The following is a 19,692-nucleotide window of genomic DNA, read 5'->3' as shown; positions in this document are numbered from 1 at the left end:
ATACTTACACTGGTGTATCGGTGTCACACCAGACCAACTGATACAACGATTACAAGTCAAACACATCAAAGGGTAGTCAATCATCCATCAAGGATTTCAAATCCAAACATCCGAGACTGTTCTTCAAATGTGAAGAGAAAGTACTATTCCCAAAGGATTCAATGCCCTCAAAACGATTTTTTGTGTGTGTTTACGACACGAGAGTAAGGTTGCCTTGTGTAAATCCGACAAAGTGACCCACACAAGATCTACTAAAACCATATCAAATGGCTCATGAAAGGATGACTTAATCTTCCTTCAGGTTAAAAAAATATTACACGAGTTTACAGGGTAATTATATCGTTTTTATTCGGCAAAAAAAAAAGAACTAAACTTGAAAAATCTTTACTTGGAAATTTGAACTTTCAGCAAAGGATCAAAGTATCAAACTGCTAAGATGCAAAACGGCTTCCTGTCCCATCCAAAAAACGATCTGTATGCCATCCTTTTTGTTGGAGTTCAGTCAGAAACTGTGGAAAAACGGTCTCCATTTTCTCGTAAGCCTGGTATAGACAGTTAGGGCTTAGTTCATCGATAGATGGCTTACTGTTTGATGCATAGGCTGCAATTAGCCATCCCCTTAAAGCGTCTTCCCCTGTGGCATTTTGGTCCAACACCATGTCAGTCCATTTGTTTCCTTGGCTTAAAACAAACTTCTCATCGGGGAATATCTCTTTCCATCTCCGAAATTTTGAGGGTGTGGCAACCTTATGTAGACCTCTTCCAATTTTCACTTTCCCAGCATCCTCTATGAGGCGTCCGGGGAACAGAAGGTCTTCCTTGTATCTGAGGTCAGCTGGACTCGATATCTTGCCCATCTGTGTCAAATTAACGGATAATGAAATTGGTCACGTGCTGTACAAGGTATTACCTCCATTCGATTTATATTATTATACACAACTGGCTATGATGTGAAGTGATTCAACTTTGACTATTAGTTTATCCAACTTCGACTGAAGACATATGAGGTTTAATTCGACGCTATCGGTTTTAAATAGATGTATATTCAGATTGGTCATATTTGTCCTTTGATAACCAAAGTCATATGGAGATGAAATGTGATTGATATCACACATTGGGTGGCTGAGGTTCACCATCTATACGTTACCTTAACAAAATCGGCCACTAACATAGCAGTTCTCTGTGGATTTAGGGTGTTAACGGGAACAGCTCGCATTTCTTCTACAACACTGTATACATGCAAAACCGACAGAAGAGGTGCAGCAATCATCTGTAAACAAACATCATTTTCACTCTATTAGAGCAAGTCTAGGATTAGACTGGCTGCCAAAAAATCAGAAATGCCAGCTGTTGGAAAAAAATGGATGTTTGAATAAATCCGGAAAAAAACCTTTGTTACAAGTTGATGAACAAAACCACTAAGCCGGCTATGTTGGTGATTTCAATGAGATTCAACAAATGAACCACAACACAACAACTACACAGAAACTTATATGAGGCGTTCTTGCATGTGAGGAGACAACCCATTTACCCTATAATTACACAAGGAATGCGCAAGTATTGAAGTTGGTCTCATATGTGAGACTGTCCCATATAAGAGTTATGGTCATTACTAATACACCTGGTTCCTATGGATGAAAAAACAGTAAAAGAGGTTCACCTTTCCTTGAATGGATGAACAGACGGTGGATGCGAGAGAAATTCCTACTCCAATTCCAACAACATTGAAAAGCGTAGAAATGGCCTCTCCTTTAGCAAACAAATCACTGAGGTTTCCTTCTTTTGCAAATGAAGAATACAACGGTAATCTCGTAGCTCTAGCAGCGACAACTGCCATTCCCTGACATCAACGGTTGAGCAAATTATCTAATTGATTGTTCTTGATGCTAGCAAAATGATTCACAATTTTACATTGTACGGCCATTCAATGTAAAGTAAAGACCTAAATATAGCATGGAGATAAACTTTACGACTAACATTTCAGTCAGTAGAGGAATGAAACAAGATTGATACCTTTGCAAAATTTCCAAGGCCAGCCATTTGAAGAAAAAGATGTGGGAATAATGGAGACATAACTTCTAGGCCAGTGCCGAAATCATACAAAACATCGGCTGTAAGAAATGGAAACCAACATTCATATGAGAATCAATAACAATACTACCAATACACAAAAAGACTGTTTCCAGATGACCCATATTCATATGGGAATCATGCGGAGATAATGACGGAAGAAAAGAAGTTAAAAAAAGACAAGGCTGGGCGGCTAAGGTACTTCTCTATTTACGTTTTCATTACTTGAGAACTCGAGAAGATGAAATTCTAACCCAAGATTCTCCAACGTTTCGGTTCAGAATCCATTCTTGCACCAAGATTGCTACAAATCAGCTTTCCAACATGCTCCATACCATCTTTCAGTATCTGCAAGACAAAGATGTATACATCTAAAAAATATTAAATTGGTTTATGAAAGATGAGTTGTTCTGAGAACAGTGGCTCACCCAGCTTACAACAGTTGCCTGAGCAGGTGTTGGCCGTAAACCTGCAGCAAACAGCAGTGACTGCAGAAGAGTTAGAATATGATGCTACAGAAGATGCATAATGGAGCGTCGGAACATATTTCACAAAGAAACCCCGCAGTCAGAACTCTCAGAAGTCAAAACAGTAAGTATTTCTCCAAGTTACTCTCAATAATACAAGGCTCTAAAGCCATTAAATTTAGCATTTTTTTCTCTCCCTCCAAACTACCCATACACCAATGGTGAAAAACATGTCATATACCAGTAAATACTCGAACAAGGTAAAGATAACTAACAAAAATACTTTTGCCAAATCTCCTTAAACGTGGTTGTAAAACAAGGTATCGTTCCATTTTTAGTGACCTACCGTTAGGCGTTATTGCGTTAACTATCATTTTTCCCTTAATGAGTGGTTTTGTAATATATTATTGAAAGGCCCCATTAACAGAAACTTATTGCTAGAGGCACTTGAAAGCTATGTCCACATGATGCAATCACATACCCTCGACAACAAAAAAAATGCATGAATGCATCAGTTGAATGTAGTACAGTCTACAAAATAAGGGATCTCGTCATATCCATGACACATCAGCAATCAAGGCACTAATCATAAAAAATGAAGTCTGCTTTAAAAAATTAGCCAGCAAGAAACAAGAGATGACCTGAGTTGAAAGGACAGATAGCGTAGCACTTGTAAAGTGTTGAAGCGCTCTGAACTGTGTATACCTGAGATAACCCTCATTCACACTGCAGTTACAGAAACATTTGTGAGACACAGGACTGCCATATTACGGGAAAAAGGATTATGACTTGAATAAATCCTACCTGTATGGATAACCAGAGGGAAAGAACGTATTCAAGAAGGATTCAGTAACCTTTTTGAATGCAGGCCTTGAATCATCAAGCACCTTTACCTGATAAAACCCACATGAACTAAAACTTAGCATATGATTAAACCATCTTATTGTACGATTTAGATATAAAAAGGAAAAAATATCGAATTGTAGACAGTATCTTTTAAATGAAATACTACTGTACGAGTAGTAGCGCTTTGCTTTTAAAAACTAAAATATTTGAATTCATAATCATGTTTATGTATTAAAAATGTGCCCTAGCAATTTAAACCTCATTTTGGGACAGAGTCCCCACTATCTAAAGTTGAGTAATGTCTTAGCCTAAGTACTTCCAAGTCTGCAATTAAGCAAATAACTCAGTATTCACTAAAAGGGGGCCTTACCAGCTACTCATCCTCAAAAACAGTTCTAAGATATAGAGGGACAACATAACATCAAAAACTCAGAAACTCTAATAAGCCATTTTTCAACATTCACACGATAGTTAATATACAGCTTAGCGATAACAGTTACGAGACAGTTGCATCCAAAAGTTAAGTTCAAATGCCCTCAAATTAGCTGACAAAAAGTCCATTTCTTTTCAGTTAACTCTCAACTTGTATCAGTACTAAAGTAGAGCTAAAAAGAACAGCACTTTGCTCAAATGCACAGTAAGCTTGTCACACAAACTGATAAATATGAGACCCAACATCACATAACTTCCCTACACGACATTACAACTCGAAATTACTTACTTTGCCAATAGTTTATTAGTGCTCCTTATAGAATCAAGAATAAAGCATCATTGTAATGAACAAAATGCAGATTGTTTAAGTCATATAAACATCAAATGACGCATAATGACCCTCAATTCTAATAACTAGTTAATGAAGCCAGCTTCTTGAACTCAAACTATACAACTTAACCAGCTAAGTTCAAATGCCCTCAAATTAGCTGACGGAAAGTTCATTTCTTTTCAGTTAACTCTCAACTTATCACTACTGAAGTAGGGCTACAAAGACCAGCACTTTGCTCAAATGCACAGTAAGCTTGTCACACAAACTAATAAGTATGAGAGTATGAGACCCAACTTAGCATAACTTTCCTACACTACACTACAAATCGAAATTACGTACTTTGCCAATAATATGTTGGTGCTTCTTATAATCAAGAATAAAGCCTCGGTGATAAAGCCAGCTTCTTGAACCCAAACTATAAAAATTGACAAAGCTACAAACTTGTCAACTGATCATCACTACTACTAGAACTAACAATGAAACCATCAACGCTTTAAATCTATCTTACTCCAACTCTTCATATATCCTAAAATACCTGTGTCCAACGCTCAACACTTGAACAAAAATATGACACTTGACACTTCCACACCTCATTTTAACCCAAAATATGCATACTTTTCCTAAAAACAGCCCGGTCCGACACTTGGACACGCACCCGTGTCGAATACTTCTAAACAACTCTAACTAATATAGCAAATAATTACAAATTACATCCAATCATATAATCAACAAAACGAAATCTAACAAAAATCTAAAATTTCACAATAAACCCATCGCAATAAATTCTTCAATTCCTCAAACATCAAAATCACAAAACACCCTATTCAGAAACCTTAATTAGACCACAAATTCCACAAATAAAAAAATAATTACAAAAAAACAAGAAGATTAAATCTTACAGAAAGATTGGAACTTTGATGTGGGTCAAAGCAAAATCTGCGACTAATTGAATCTGCAGATTTTTCAACCCAACAAATTGGTTCTTGCAATTCATCTTCAACCCTAAGTTTATCATTATCTGGTTCTTTTTTCTGCAATGTCACAATTTTATTCTGAAACTCAACAAAATAAAACAGGAGAAATGTCAGCAAACAGAGAAAATTCATCGGTAAGAAATACTTAAGAAATTGGTGTGAAATTATGAACGTACCAATAAATCCATATTCATAGAAGAAAAATTGGAGAGTGTCGAGCTATTGTTGTCTCTTTCTTTGTAGAAAGGAGCTATGGATAAAATTAGAGCTCAAAATGGTCCTTTCTCTATGATTTTATTTAGGGGTAAGTATCGGTTCAAAATCAGTAGTTCGAATTAAAACGAACCAAATTAAAAACGAAAATTAAAATTTTGGTCAATCTTGGATCAAAACCGAAATACTCTACTCCATCCAGTCTCACCTACAAATGGACTCATGGTCTAGTTTTAGACCGAAATAATTTAGAGGTGGCCAACTGACCGACTAGACTCGTGCGCCATTTTTTTAAGAGCCTACCCCGTCCAGCTCGGATAAACCCGCTTCTCCAATTGGACCATGCTCGATTTGAAAGTCTGCAGCTCGGCATGACCATGGCCGGGCAAAAAGCAAAAAAAATATTTAAAAAGTTTTATCAATTTCTCATACACGAGTTGGGATTACCTCAATCATGAAAGAACCTCGAGGTTATAAATAGTTACATATTACTATAAACTCAAAATGGTAAATAGTAATCTACTATTTGCGGAGTAGCATATAACAAAGTTTATCTCCTTCATAAGTGAAAGGAATAGCCATAATAGATCATTATTTCAAATCACAAAGCACAAAGGATATGATGATAAGATAGCATTATCGTCCGCTAATTTACCTTTAATCTCAAATTATATTAACTATTTTGAACTTAGGTGGTAAATTTTTTCTTTTTGTATGAACTAGTTGTTGCACCGCTTCTACCGAGTGCGGTGCCCCAATTTGATTAATCTTATAAGGATTCCCGTCAGCGTGGAGGGTAATGCATAGTGACAATGTGAGCGGCACTCCCCACAATTTGTGTACTATGCGGTAGGTCTACGATATATATGGCACATTACGAAAATATCGGAATTAATAACATTGTAAAGTGTACATAACACAATGCTCATTAGTAAAACTCGCAATGAGCACAACTAACATCTAATGCGAAAGATCCTGCGTTTGTTAATAACAGAGTGTTGTGTTAAAAAAATTGACATTATAAGTGCGGTGTAATACTCAGGATATTTAAGGACTCTGTTGACCGACCCTATTGACCAAGAAAGACCTTGGGGAGGAACTGGTGAGGAGCTAGGATGGGAATATGAACTTTATAGGGTGGTTACTCGACCTAGCAGAGGCTACTCGGCCAAGTATCATCAATACTCGACCGAGTAGAGTCTACTCGGCCGAGTACGCCGGTACTCGACCGAGTACGACTGCTGTTGACGCATTAATATAAAACGCTAGTTCGCGAAATTCATTTCATTTTCTCTTTTCTCGACGGTTCCTCTTTCTCTAACCCTAGCCTATCATTCTCTCCTATCACCCCTACCTTTATGCACTCTCATGTATATAGCCTACACCTTCACCATGGGAAAGACGGGATTCGCTTAGGAAGGTTGCGTGCGTGGTCATCGTCCGTGTTATCGTCGATTCGCGTTATTAGGGAAGTCTCTGCCTTGTGTCTCTTTTAGTAGATTTTGAGGATAGTGGTATAATAGGTGATGGCTATCGTTGTAGGAGAGTCTTGCTTGGCTGTGTGTGGATACTTTCCCTGATTTGCAATGAGGTAGGGTTTCCCTACTCAGTACTGTTAATTGATTAAGATTGTGTTTGTTTCATAATTGTTGTTATCTGCTGATCATCGGAGAATGGGTGTTGTGGTGACGGTGGTGATGTGGTTGTGTTGTGACGTTTGTGTTGTTGTGACAGCTGTGATGCTGTGGTATGTGTGATTGTGGTGGAGTCACTTGCGGGAGTGGCTTCACACCCTAGTTCGCCCTCCGTGGAACCCGTCACGGGAGGGTATGTGCACATTAAGGGACAAGGATTGTTAGTCGCTCGTTGATGAGCTGGACTTGGTGGGGATGGGCTGCGGTCACCCACCGACGGAGTGGATTACCTGTTGCGATGGGTAATCCGGCAGGGCTACACACCTCGGTGTGGAGTCCGTTACTGTGGAGATGATCAGCCGATTACATTGTTTGTTTGACTTTAATTTGGTTAGTCTGTACTGACCCCGTTGTTGTTTTGTGGTATCTGCGGTGATCCATTCGGGGATGGTGAGCAGTTGGCTTAGCAGGTACTATTGCTTGGTGGCTGCTGAGATTGGAGGGATCGAGTCATCACGCTACCGGTCTAGAAGTGTTGTATCATGAGTTGTAGTAGTCTTTATCTTTTTATATAATGAGTTTATACAGAGTTGTATCATATAGAGTACATTAATGTATTATAAATGTTCTTTTATTGTCCATTTGGTCTACTACCTTGGGAAACCGAGATGGTAACACCTTCATATACAGGAATGGTCCTTGGTAAGGCATCCTGGTGTACGAGGGTGTTACAAAGTGGTATCAGAGCCAGGTTTTTGGAACCTGAACCAATGAATCTAATGAAAATAGGGTGTCAACTAAAATGAACCTGGTGTATGTGCGTTGGGAGCTCCAACTGATGCTAGATTTGGGTGAGTAGGCGCACTCATTTCCAAAATCATGGCCCCTTCGTACTTAAGCCAGCCACGGAAGAAGGGTAGCTAGTAAGAGTCTTTGCGTAACGATGGTTATTGTGTGCATATGTGGATAGAATAATGTGTATCAATGTGCGCGGAGGAGTCTAGAATTGATGAATGAGTTTTCCGAAATGTGCGACAAGGTTAAGTCAAATGAATTGGCTGACAATGGTTGCGTTATATGATGATTTCTGTCTTGCAAACGTTTTGTCTAAGGTGAGTATCACATGATCAATGAAATGTGTAATGATGTGATATATGGATTAAACTTGCGGGAAAGTAGTTAATTAACATGTATGCTTATGGGTGGCATGGGAGTTGTTCTAATAGCAAAGTAAGGAATGTACGTAGAAATGTTCATTGAGTTGGTAATGGACGTGCATAATTCGTGTTGATGCGTGTTTATGTGGTAGAAGTAAGCTCTAACAGTGACGAGCCGGTTACACGGAACTCCGAACTATGCTAATTGTTTTGCAGGTGCATTAAAATTCGAGATTTTATCTCAGCTTTCTGGACACTCGACCGAGTATAAACACGTACTCGACCGAGTGGGCCACACTCGGCCGAGTATGGTTGTGCCCGACCGAGTGTCATTTTGTCAGAATTAAGAATCGCTACTGCTCTTGAAAACTCGACCGAGTATACAGAATACTCGACCGAGTAGTCGACACTCGGCCGAGTAAACCCAGTACTCGACCGAGTATGTTTTATCGGGAGGTATCCGGGTTATACAAAAACCCTATTTTCGCTACTTCTTTTCTTATTTCCGCCTCCCATCTCTTCTTCTTCTTCTTCTTCTTCTTCTTCTTCTTCTTCTTCTTCTTCTTCTTCTTCTTCTCTCTAAACCTCCATACTTCCTAGTTCTCAAGCTCTTGGGTAATCTCTTGGTGGATAATTGCTCTTGTTTGCCAAAAATCTCTTCAAGGTAAGGTTCTAACTCAATTTTATCCTTTATTATCAAAATTATGACATGATTTTTGCCTATATTTCGAAATTTCGTCCCGAGTGACTGAAATTAAGCCTCTCTCTCTCTCTCTCTCTCTCTCTCTCTCTCTCTCTCTCTCTCTCTCTCTCTCTCTCGTGATTTTCGGATTTAATAGCACATAAACATTGTTTATACCGATTACTAGGGTAATTTCATACTTTTAATTGGATTTTTAAGTTTAAGGGTTGTTAAAATCGAAATACTTCATCCTTTGTTAGATTATCATACTGTTTCAAGCTCCTTGATGTTGGTAATGGCGTTTTGAGTAAAATGCTTGGTGATTTGCTGAGAAAATTTGCCTTAATAGTTCGACTCAAAAATTTTATACAAGTAAAAACAGTCCATTATTTGCAAAATTTTGGTGTGCCTAGTACCCTTGTTAAAGACTTGTCTTTTGCAGTATGGTGAAAACCAGAGGTCTAACCAACAAGAGGACCCGTCCTAACGTTCAACTTGAGACGGGTCAGTCTAGCAGTGAGCCCGTAGTTCCACCGGTGGAGGCATATCCATCGGTAATTTTCTCCGATTTCAAGCAACGCAAAGCTTTCTTTGTAACACCCACGAATTTCCCATTTTGACATTTAAAATTTATTAAACCGTTTAATCATTTTATTATATATTTTTGAATTATTCAATTTAATTAATTTTATGTCAAACACGATTTTTATAAACGTAATATATAAAAGCTCACTTATATAAAAATACGTATTATTTTTAAATTATATTTTTAAGACATAATTTATATAAGAATATATGTATGTGTATTTTTGTCGGACAAGAATAGTGAAAGTGATAATATTAGTTTCCGTCTCAAGTTAAAATAAACTCGAGACATTATTCCGTCTAGCTATAGACCGTCACATTTCACCTTGTACCTACTTTAATCCGGACCAACCAGAAATCGACAACATGCTCACCTACCCTCTTACACTCCACCTTTAAAATATCTCTCCTATTATTATTATATATATTATTATATATATATATATATATATATATATATATATATATATTATTATTATTATTATTATTATTATTATTATTACATATTACTATATATTATTATTATTATTATTATTATTATTATTATTATTATTTTTGTGGGGTCATCTTTATCACCCGCCCCCACTTCCCCTTTTCTTCTTTATTTCCCTGCGAGAAACAAGAACAACAACAGCAGACTCAAACAAGCTCCACGCCATTTTTGCCAAGCTTCAACCCGAGATCCCTCCCTTATTTCTCAACCAAATCCCCTAATTCTTACACCATTAGCTTCCCCTGTTCGTCCTTCATCTTTTGAGGTAAGAAAGGTCCCTGCTTTCGTCCAAATTCGCGATTGACATCCTTCTTAAGGCTCAAATCTTGCGCTAATTTCTTTCGTCTTCGTGTCTAGGTGCAAGCTTGACAACGCGGTATAATTTTTGAGTCGAAATCGTGCCCATTAAAGAAGTTATAAGGTAACGGTGATAGGTTACTCGACAATTAGTTGATATTTCGCCCCTTTTTCTCAGTTTTCATTCTTATTTGTTGAAAAGTTTGGTTCTTTATGTCTCTAATTTACGTGGTTGTATATGCGAATTCATTGGTCATTGTTACATGGTCGTCCGAGTGTGACACCCTTAAATCTAGCCTTAACTAATTAGCGTTATCTAATTACCTAAAAGCGTAAATTCTACGGAAAAACTGGTAGGATATGTTTGTAAATGGTTCAACTAGATAAAACCTGCAATTTCAAAAAATTTTCTTCCTAAACCATTCACAACCAATCCAACTCAAGAAGAGTGTCAAAAATCCTGCAAAAGCTGATAAACTAATTTACATCCATAACTTAAGACGCGGAAATATAGTGATACAAACCCAAAATAGAAAAGGGAGACATATGTCCCTTCAAATTATATACAAACCAAAAGTGTAAAAGATTTACTAATAGAATAGCCAAAACTAGGTCCAAGGTTCCTTGCTCACTAGCTCGTCAAATCGTGACCCCAACTAAGCATCAACAAACTTTGTCAATCGCATTTTATACAAACACGAAAGCCACAATTCAGTGGGGAGTAACTTCGAGTCCTCCCAGCCACGAATCGTCAAAATTAATGTAACATGTAGTAAAACATGTAAACAATATGATAAACAATGTAATTATCATGTAATCTAACCTATGACCCTTAAACTGACCAAACTAAACTATCATGTGAATCATATAATTCAAATAGTAATCCAAACTTTATCAATCAGAACCGCTTACATCTCACCTATTACAGTTCATAAAATCATCATACAAGAAAGGGCAATATATCAAAGACAGGCATAAGTTCTTAGTACGGTCAATAGTCACTTTGTAACTCGAGTCTATACCACGAGGTAGGGAAGGTAATCGAACCGGTATCTTGGCTCAGCGGTTAATATTAATAAAACATGGCCAAGAGACAACACAACCCTAGCCTAAAATCTGCGCAGACCTAGACATGCGGATACACACCACCGCACCCAAGACCCACAACTTTTTTTTAAAACAAAGTGAAGTGAGTACCCTAAGGAGTCCACCAAAGGGTTGGCTAGTACTTAAGCTGACCACTTACTATCAAAATAAGTAACTGAGGTCATGCCCCAACTTGGATATAAATCCACTAGTCAGGAACACAAAGGCTATCAAGCAGTGAACATATACTCGTCAAAGACTATAAAGACTTATCTATGATGAAGGCCGAAATACTCACCTAAGACCTAGTCCCAGCTAGTCCCAGCTTGAATACTTTAGCCCACACCACACAAGACTCACCACACAAGTCAAGTAAGACACCCACTTAACCATAAGAGGGCAAAAAGGTCCTACTTACCAACATAAATTCTAATATTCTATCATGTGAAAGGCTATATAAATGTCTAATCAGCAGATAAACCAACAGAATCCTCAATACCAATTTCCAATTCTAACAATATTAACCAAATTAAAGGCTTCGGGGAATCTAGGGCCATTACTACATAATAAGAAGCTATTTAAATTCAACTAACTAAATAAGAAGCTATTTAAATTCAACTAACTACACATGTGAAATAGAGATATAATAAATGGCCTAAAGCAAGAAAAAGGCCGATTATCTAATTCATTCAACCGAATTTTTACCCGCAACCCCAGCCCTGCGACAGGTACGGGTCAAATTGCGGCTAACCAATCACTCAATTAACTGACATCGCATCAGTCAAAGGGACTAAGGCTCAGTTTTCGGCACAATCAACAAAACATTACATTTATCGCTATAAAATTCATTTTGAGCCTATTAATTACAATTTCATTTTGTAAACTATCCTAACATGTGATAACTATTAATATAAGCATAGTTTTACCATTAACATAATTTTTATTACTAATATGATTCAATTCCTAAAGTGTACTCATACTAACTATGTCATTAATAAACCCGAAATGACAAATTTTGCATGGAAAACCGCGAAACAAGCAACGGACCGACCCGGGCCATCTGTGGGCTAGCCGTGGGCCTGCCACGGGCCTGCCGGCCTGCTGCCCCACCCATACTCCTCTTTTTTTTTTTTTTTTCCGTTTTTCTTCATTTTAACTCGTTTTAAGCATAATCTAATCGTTCCCATATCATTTCCATGCTATTATGATAATTTAAGCTAACAATTGACATGCATGCAACCATTCTAAACATGTGAAAATTACTATACAAACAAAAATTACAAAACATACAAAAACAACACAGTTTGTGACGATAATTCGTCGAGTAACTCGAAATATGTTACCTTAAGCTAGAAAAAGAGCAATTAGCACCTCAAAACCCAAACCCTAACAACAACTAGCCGCTATCCTCTACAATATACGAGTCCCCGAACTCGTCTTCCAATTCTTCACCTAAATAAACAATTAAAACACAATAATAAGTACATAAAACCGAATTTCCGAAATTTCATCTTAAAACAACTTCAAGAAAATTAAAATTAAAACATACTAGGTTGTAGATCTCGGCGAGGGGATTCTGGAAAGGTAAATTTCGTGAAAATCCGATAAGAAACGAAGAAATTATGGCCAAAACAGCTTGATTTTTGGTTGAAAATGGTGTTTGTAAGATTAGAAGTTGAAGATGATGAAGGATAGAAGAAAAATCAGAAAAATGAAGGGGAAGGGGGGTTTGGTCCGCGGGAAAGGGAGAAAGAAAGGAGGAGAGCGGGTTTGAGTCGGGATTTTTCGAGTCGGTTTTGACTCGTTTCGATAATAATTAAAACCGTAAGTCAAATGCAAAGTCCGTCAAGACCAAAGTTCTTAAACACGAGATTACAAGAAAATTGAATATTTATACTACCCATTTCCAAATTCGTTTACCCAATGTTCAAAAGAATTGTTATTTTCCCCCCGATACGCCCTTATTTCGAAATAAAAAGTTTTACACGGTTTAAACTATTTTTAAACATCTCGAAACTATCAAAATAAATACTTTTCTTCAAAATATAATAAAATTATATTTCTTTGAATTATTTTTTTACTTTAAATACTTAAATATCAACTTTTATTTGATTAATAAATTATTTCCGAAATATATTAACGGTCCGAAATTACGGGGCGTTACAATCACCCCTCCTTTTAAAAAGTTTCGCCCTCGAAACTTAGAAGGAGAAATTATAGTTATAAGAAAATATAGGTATCTTTTCAATGAAACGGTGATACTCTTGTTGATCAGACAAGAACATCCATATTCATATCAAGATATAAAAATATTTCTACACCAATAAATGAGAAAACTCATTATTGGGACGTCTCCAACAACGAGATTTAACACTCACTAATGTTAAAACCATTGAAAATCATAAAAGCATTTTCAAACTTTTAGTTCAAAGTTCTATAGTAAGAATAATATCTTTACTAATTATGATTAAATAAGGCTTAGTAACTCGGGAAAAGAGTAAGAAAAGGAATCATTACACAAAACGAGAAATAGCTTAGATATCCAATCGAACACTAGGGTTGAAAGAGAGTGAGAAATCATGTTCAAATGTTATAGAAAAAGGTCAATTTGTAAATTTACTCCAAGTAAATGAACCAAAAGTTTACTCAAACTATATAGAATCTATGCAAGATGGAAAACAACTCGGAAATGAGAAGTGCAAGTCGCGATAGGGAACTCACACCCAACAGACAAGAAGGAATTGAACTTTTAAAGGTGGAATTTTTGGATGAAGTCAATAAAGATGTCAACGAACAAGACGCTTTACTCAAGAGGTCAAATGAGTTCCATAAAGTCGAGCACAACGGAACAAGCCAGAATGGCAAGAATGACAATTGTCGGAGATCGGAATTAGGAAGATCGGTACATCAAGAAAGGTTCACTCAATTATTCAACCACAGAGTCATCCTACTAGGTCCTCCGAACATCAACAGGGCAACAACCAGAGGCCACACTAATCCAAAGAGCCATCTGAACCACTCCTCGACAAGTCTACTCATAAGTTAATCCTTGAGACAATCCTATCCTCTACAATTATAACTTAACAGTTTCCCAATCAAAATGTTTCCACCAATATTCTCCATCAAACAAACGCAAAATCCAAAGTCGAAACTAGTAACAATATTATACCCTTACCAAGATTCCATATTCTCAAACGCATTCATGCTTGAAACTAACCCACAAGCAACAAGTTGCACTATCTAATCCATAATTAGCACTAACTATAAGATAAATGAGTTCATCACACAAATCATCTGATCGGTTTACTCAAGGTTCACTATCCTACTTCCCAACAATATTCCAATTCCAATAGAAAGATTCCTCAAAGGATTAAATATAAGGTCCAAATTTACAATAACAATCCACAGACTTAACTATCAATCCCCAATTCCGTAAAGTAAGGATCAAATGACAAACGACAATCCCCGAACGACAATGCCCAAAACAAATCCAAAATAACCATAGAAATACTCCACCCAGGTAAACTAATCCCATTAGTCTCATCATCAAATTGAAACCAAAGTGGGTCTTATACCACCAAAACACGCGAACCTTAACTCGCAAGGAGACTACAACATTGCCATCATAAGAATTCCACCAAAAATCTAGCGCTCATATCACATGGTCCAATACAGACACAAACTCCTACACTAATTTCCGACAAAAATCAAAATACAAAAATCCTCAAATCACATCCCACTAACTCTGTAAACATGGTCAACAAGGTACCAACTATACTAAGTAGATAAGGAGTTATAACGGAATAGAGAAACGGTAAAATATTTTCGAAGGATGCATGAGCCTGACAAGTTAGGAAACTAAGGAGTCGGACCGTAAAAATAACGCAGTTGTGTAAATAAGAGGTACTCGAGTTAAGAAGATATTTCGGGCAAGAAGAAGATACGTAAACTTCGGCATAAAAATAGGGTTCAACAAATACTAAAGAGAAGGAGAGGAGAACAACAGCGGCATAATGAAAGGGTTACCGCTTAACCCAAACACTCCTCAAAGCTTATGATTGCTATGATAAAGTTACATCACTAAGGTGCTCAACAAAGACTCAAAAGTCTACCATATCATAGGATTAACAAGGACTCACAATGGTAGGTTTTACTCAACTCAATTGGTTCCAAGAGCCAAAATCAATTCACCACACAAATTCATTTGTTACCATCCAAGTCCCAAGGTATCTCCTTTACAATTCTCGTCATCGAACTTCACTTGCTATGTCATCCCCAAGTACCATGGCTTGTTTACTCCCTCATCTCACCACTTAATACTTCTAGTCTCCGATACCATGACTTAGAATCGCATCTTTGAACTCACGAACTACATCGAACAACTTTCCACCAAAATTCCCAAATTCAGATACGATTAATAAAGTCAACAAGGGCTACTCTATACTAAATTTGGTCAACTCAAAAGGTTTAACAAAACTAACTAATTCCAAAGTACGATACCAAACCATTAAGCAACGTCAATGTCCTATTGTATTCCTTTCAAGGCCTACAAGGATTAGGGCTAACTATCATTCCTTTAATTCTCCATAAGAAACATCGAGACTCTCAAATGAAGTAACTCAGGTTCATTCCATCTTATGTGCTAAGGTAGTACCCATGCTCAATCATCTATAACAAATAAGCTCGCAATAGACATAAATCCAAAGGTATTCCTCAACTCACTAGGCTCTCATATCATGCACAACTAACAAGTCTAGCCAAAGGATCCCAAGTTATATTCTCCTATACCACTCAAACCTTAACCAATCAATTTCTCAACTCGTTCACGCCCTCCAATGATACATTCTCTCAAAACCGGGTTCTCTTGAACAAGGGAACTATCCCACGGAATAAAAGGAAGATGTCCACATGGGCTTTATTATAAGAAGAAAACGAACCTAAGATGAATCGGGAGAAGGAATTGAAAGGTAGTTACCAAGGCGAGAGAAGAGGAATTTGAAAGACGAATAAACAACGAGATTGGAAGACTAAGGTAAGATTGCATTATCTACATCTATTGGAGAGCCATCTTACAAAAGATAAAATCAATTAGTACCTAACAATTAGCAATCACAAACAGACTACCACATAAAATCCTAAATCTACCCATCCTACCCTTCTCTCAAGTTTATTATTTAAAGGTCAAGTGATTTTTAAGTGGGGTGCACAAACGTGCGTCGGGAGCAATAGGCTCTGATACCAACTGTGACACCCTTAAATCTAGCCTTAACTAATTAGCGTTATCTAATTACCTAAAAGCGTAAATTCTACGGAAAAACTGGTAGGATATGTTTGTAAATGGTTCAACTAGATAAAACCTGCAATTTCAAAAAAATTTCTTCCTAAACCATTCACAACCAATCCAACTCAAGAAGAGTGTCAAAAATCCTGCAAAAGCTGATAAACTAATTTACATCCATAACTTAAGACGCGGAAATATAGTGATACAAACCCAAAATAGAAAAGGGAGACATATGTCCCTTCAAATTATATACAAACCAAAAGTGTAAAAGATTTACTAATAGAATAGCCAAAACTAGGTCCAAGGTTCCTTGCTCACTAGCTCGTCTGTGACCCCAACTAAGCATCAACAACCTGTCAATCGTATTTTATACAAACACGAAAGCCACAATTCAGTGGGGAGTAACTTCGAGTCCTCCCAGCCACGAATCGTCAAAATTAATGTAACATGTAGTAAAACATGTAAACAATATGATAAATAATGTAATTATCATGTAATCTAACCTATGACCCTTAAACTGACCAAACTAATCTATCATGTGAATCATATAATTCAAATAGTAATCCAAACTTTATCAATCAGAACCGCTTACATCTCACCTATTACGATTCATAAAATCATCATACAAGAAAGGGCAATATATCAAAGACAGGCATAAGTTCTTAGTACGGTCAATAGTCACTTTGTAACTCGAGTCTATACCACGAGGTAGGGAAGGTAATCGAACCGGTATCTTGGCTCAGCGGTTAATATTAATAAAACATGGCCAAGAGACAACACAACCCTAGCCTAAAATCTGCGCAGACCTAGACATGCGGATACACACCACCGCACCCAAGACCCACAACTTTTTTTTTAAAACAAAGTGAAGTGAGTACCCTAAGGAGTCCACCAAAGGGTTGGCTAGTACTTAAGCTGACCACTTACTATCAAAATAAGTAACTGAGGTCATGCCCCAACTTGGATATAAATCCACTAGTCAGGAACACAAAGGCTATCAAGCAGTGAACATATACTCGTCAAAGACTATAAAGACCTATCTATGATGAAGGCCGAAATACTCACCTAGGACCTAGTCCCAGCTAGTCCCAGCTTGAATACTTTAGCCCACACCACACAAGACTCACCACACAAGTCAAGTAAGACACTCACTTAACCATAAGAGGGCAAAAAGGTCCTACTTACCAACATAAATTCTAATATTCTATCATGTGAAAGGCTATATAAATGTCTAATCAGCAGATAAACCAACAGAATCCTCAATACCAATTTCCAATTCTAACAATATTAACCAAATTAAAGGCTTCGGGTAATCTAGGGCCATTACTACAAAATAAAAAGCTATTTAAATTCAACTAACTAAATAAGAAGCTATTTAAATTCAACTAACTACACATGTGAAATAGAGATATAATAAATGGCCTAAAGCAAGAAAAAGGCCGATTATCTAATTCATTCAACCGAATTTTTACCCACAACCCCAGCCCTGCGACAGGTACGGGTCAAATTGCGGCTGACCAATCACTCAATTAACTCACATCGCATCAGTCAAAGGGACTAAGGCTCAGTTTTCGGCACAATCAACAAAACATTACATTTATCGCTATAAAATTCATTTTGAGCCTATTAATTACAATTTTATTTTGTAAACTATCCTAACATGTGATAACTATTAATATAAGCATAGTTTTACCATTAACATAATTTTTATTACTAATATGATTCAATTCCTAAAGTGTACTCATACTAACTATGTCATTAATAAACCCGAAATGACAAATTTTGCATGGAAAACCGCGAAACAAGCAACGGACCGACCGGGCCATCTCAGGCTATTTGTGGGTTTGCCACGGCCTGCCGGCCTCTTTGCCCCACCCATACTCCTCTTTTTTTTTTTTTTTTTTTTTTTTTTTCCGTTTTTCTTCATTTTAACTCGTTTTAAGCATAATCTAATCGTTCCCATATCATTTCCATGCTATTATGATAATTTAAGCTAACAATTGACATGCATGCAACCATTCTAAACATGTGAAAATTACTATACAAACAAAAATTACAAAACATACAAAAACAACACAGCTTGTGACGATAATTCGTCGAGTAACTCGAAATATGTTACCTTAAGCTAGAAAAAGAGCAATTAGCACCTCAAAACCCAAACCCTAACAACAACTAGCCGCTATCCTCTACAATATACGAGTCCCCGAACTCGTCTTCCAATTCTTCACCTAAATAAACAATTAAAACACAATAATAAGTACATAAAACCGAATTTCCGAAATTTCATCTTAAAACAACTTCAAGAAAATTAAAATTAAAACATACTAGGTTGTAGATCTCGGCGAGGGGATTCCGGAAAGGTAAATTTCATGAAAATCCGATAAGAAACGAAGAAATTATGGCCAAAACAGCTTGATTTTTGGTTGAAAATGGTGTTTGTAAGATTAGAAGTTGAAGATGATGAAGGATAGAAGAAAAATCAGAAAAATGAAGGGGAAGGGGGGTTTGGTCCGCGGGAAAGGGAGAAAGAAAGGAGGAGAGCGGGTTTGAGTCGGGATTTTTCGAGTCGGTTTTGACTCGTTTCGATAATAATTAAAACCGTAAGTCAAATGCAAATTCCGTCAAGACCAAAGTTCTTAAACACGAGATTACAAGAAAATTGAATATTTATACTACCCATTTCCAAATTCGTTTACCCAATGTTCAAAAGAATTGTTATTTTCCCCCCGATACGCCCTTATTTCGAAATAAAAAGTTTTACACGGTTTAAACTATTTTTAAACATCTCGAAACTATCAAAATAAATACTTTTCTTCAAAATATAATAAAATTATATTTCTTTGAATTATTTTTTTACTTTAAATACTTAAATATCAACTTTTATTTGATTAATAAATTATTTCCGAAATATATTAACGGTCCGAAATTACGGGGCGTTACACCGAGTGTTTTCGTAGTCGAGTTTACCGTGATGAAAACGGGTATGGGGTGGTTGTTTTGAGTGCAATTTCCGTCTCAAAGGACGGGTGTGTGTAGCTTCTCATTCTGGTTTTTGGTCGAGTATGATGGTGATGGGTCTCGGTGGTCATTCACATTTTTAGTCGTGTTTATTTCCGTCTCAACCTTGCTTTCATTTCCGTCGTA

General features: G+C 36.9%; 1 protein-coding gene and 1 long non-coding RNA gene across 3 annotated transcripts; both read right to left on the bottom strand.

The window, feature by feature from the left end:
- Positions 1-126: 126 nt before the first annotated feature.
- Positions 127-5,478, bottom strand: LOC141612079 (protein root UVB sensitive 2, chloroplastic). 2 transcript variants are annotated; one of them, XM_074430786.1, is made up of 10 exons: positions 5,297-5,478; positions 5,046-5,198; positions 3,342-3,430; positions 3,179-3,263; positions 2,499-2,558; positions 2,325-2,418; positions 2,014-2,111; positions 1,661-1,840; positions 1,148-1,270; positions 127-857 (listed from the first exon to the last, which is right to left on the bottom strand). In XM_074430786.1, the coding sequence occupies exons 1-10, from the start codon at positions 5,312-5,314 to the stop codon at positions 432-434; spliced, it is 1,326 nt and encodes a 441-aa protein (XP_074286887.1). In that variant the 5' UTR covers positions 5,315-5,478; the 3' UTR covers positions 127-431. The 2 variants fall into 2 exon arrangements, with proteins under 2 accessions (XP_074286887.1, XP_074286889.1); XM_074430788.1 differs by having other exon boundaries at positions 5,046-5,177; positions 5,297-5,399.
- Positions 5,479-16,743: 11,265 nt separating this feature from the next.
- On the bottom strand, positions 16,744-19,003 carry LOC141615201 (uncharacterized). Its single transcript, XR_012529706.1, has 3 exons — positions 18,874-19,003; positions 18,668-18,776; positions 16,744-16,901 (listed from the first exon to the last, which is right to left on the bottom strand). It is a non-coding gene; the product is annotated as an uncharacterized LOC141615201 (long non-coding RNA).
- Positions 19,004-19,692: the final 689 nt, after the last annotated feature.

This window comes from Silene latifolia, chromosome 11, assembly GCF_048544455.1.
Source record: "Silene latifolia isolate original U9 population chromosome 11, ASM4854445v1, whole genome shotgun sequence".
NCBI classification, from domain to species: Eukaryota; Viridiplantae; Streptophyta; class Magnoliopsida; order Caryophyllales; family Caryophyllaceae; genus Silene; species Silene latifolia.
This window is presented reverse-complemented; position numbering and strand designations above follow the sequence as displayed.

Excerpts from the sequence above, each read along its gene's own strand:
- LOC141612079 (XM_074430786.1), bottom strand. Across the intron at positions 3,264-3,341 it reads CCCTCTGGTTATCCATACAG|TGTGAATGAGGGTTATCTCA; the intron begins GTAGGATTTATT and ends CTGTAACTGCAG. Across the intron at positions 2,559-3,178 it reads TATCTGTCCTTTCAACTCAG|TCACTGCTGTTTGCTGCAGG; the intron begins GTCATCTCTTGT and ends ACTCTTCTGCAG.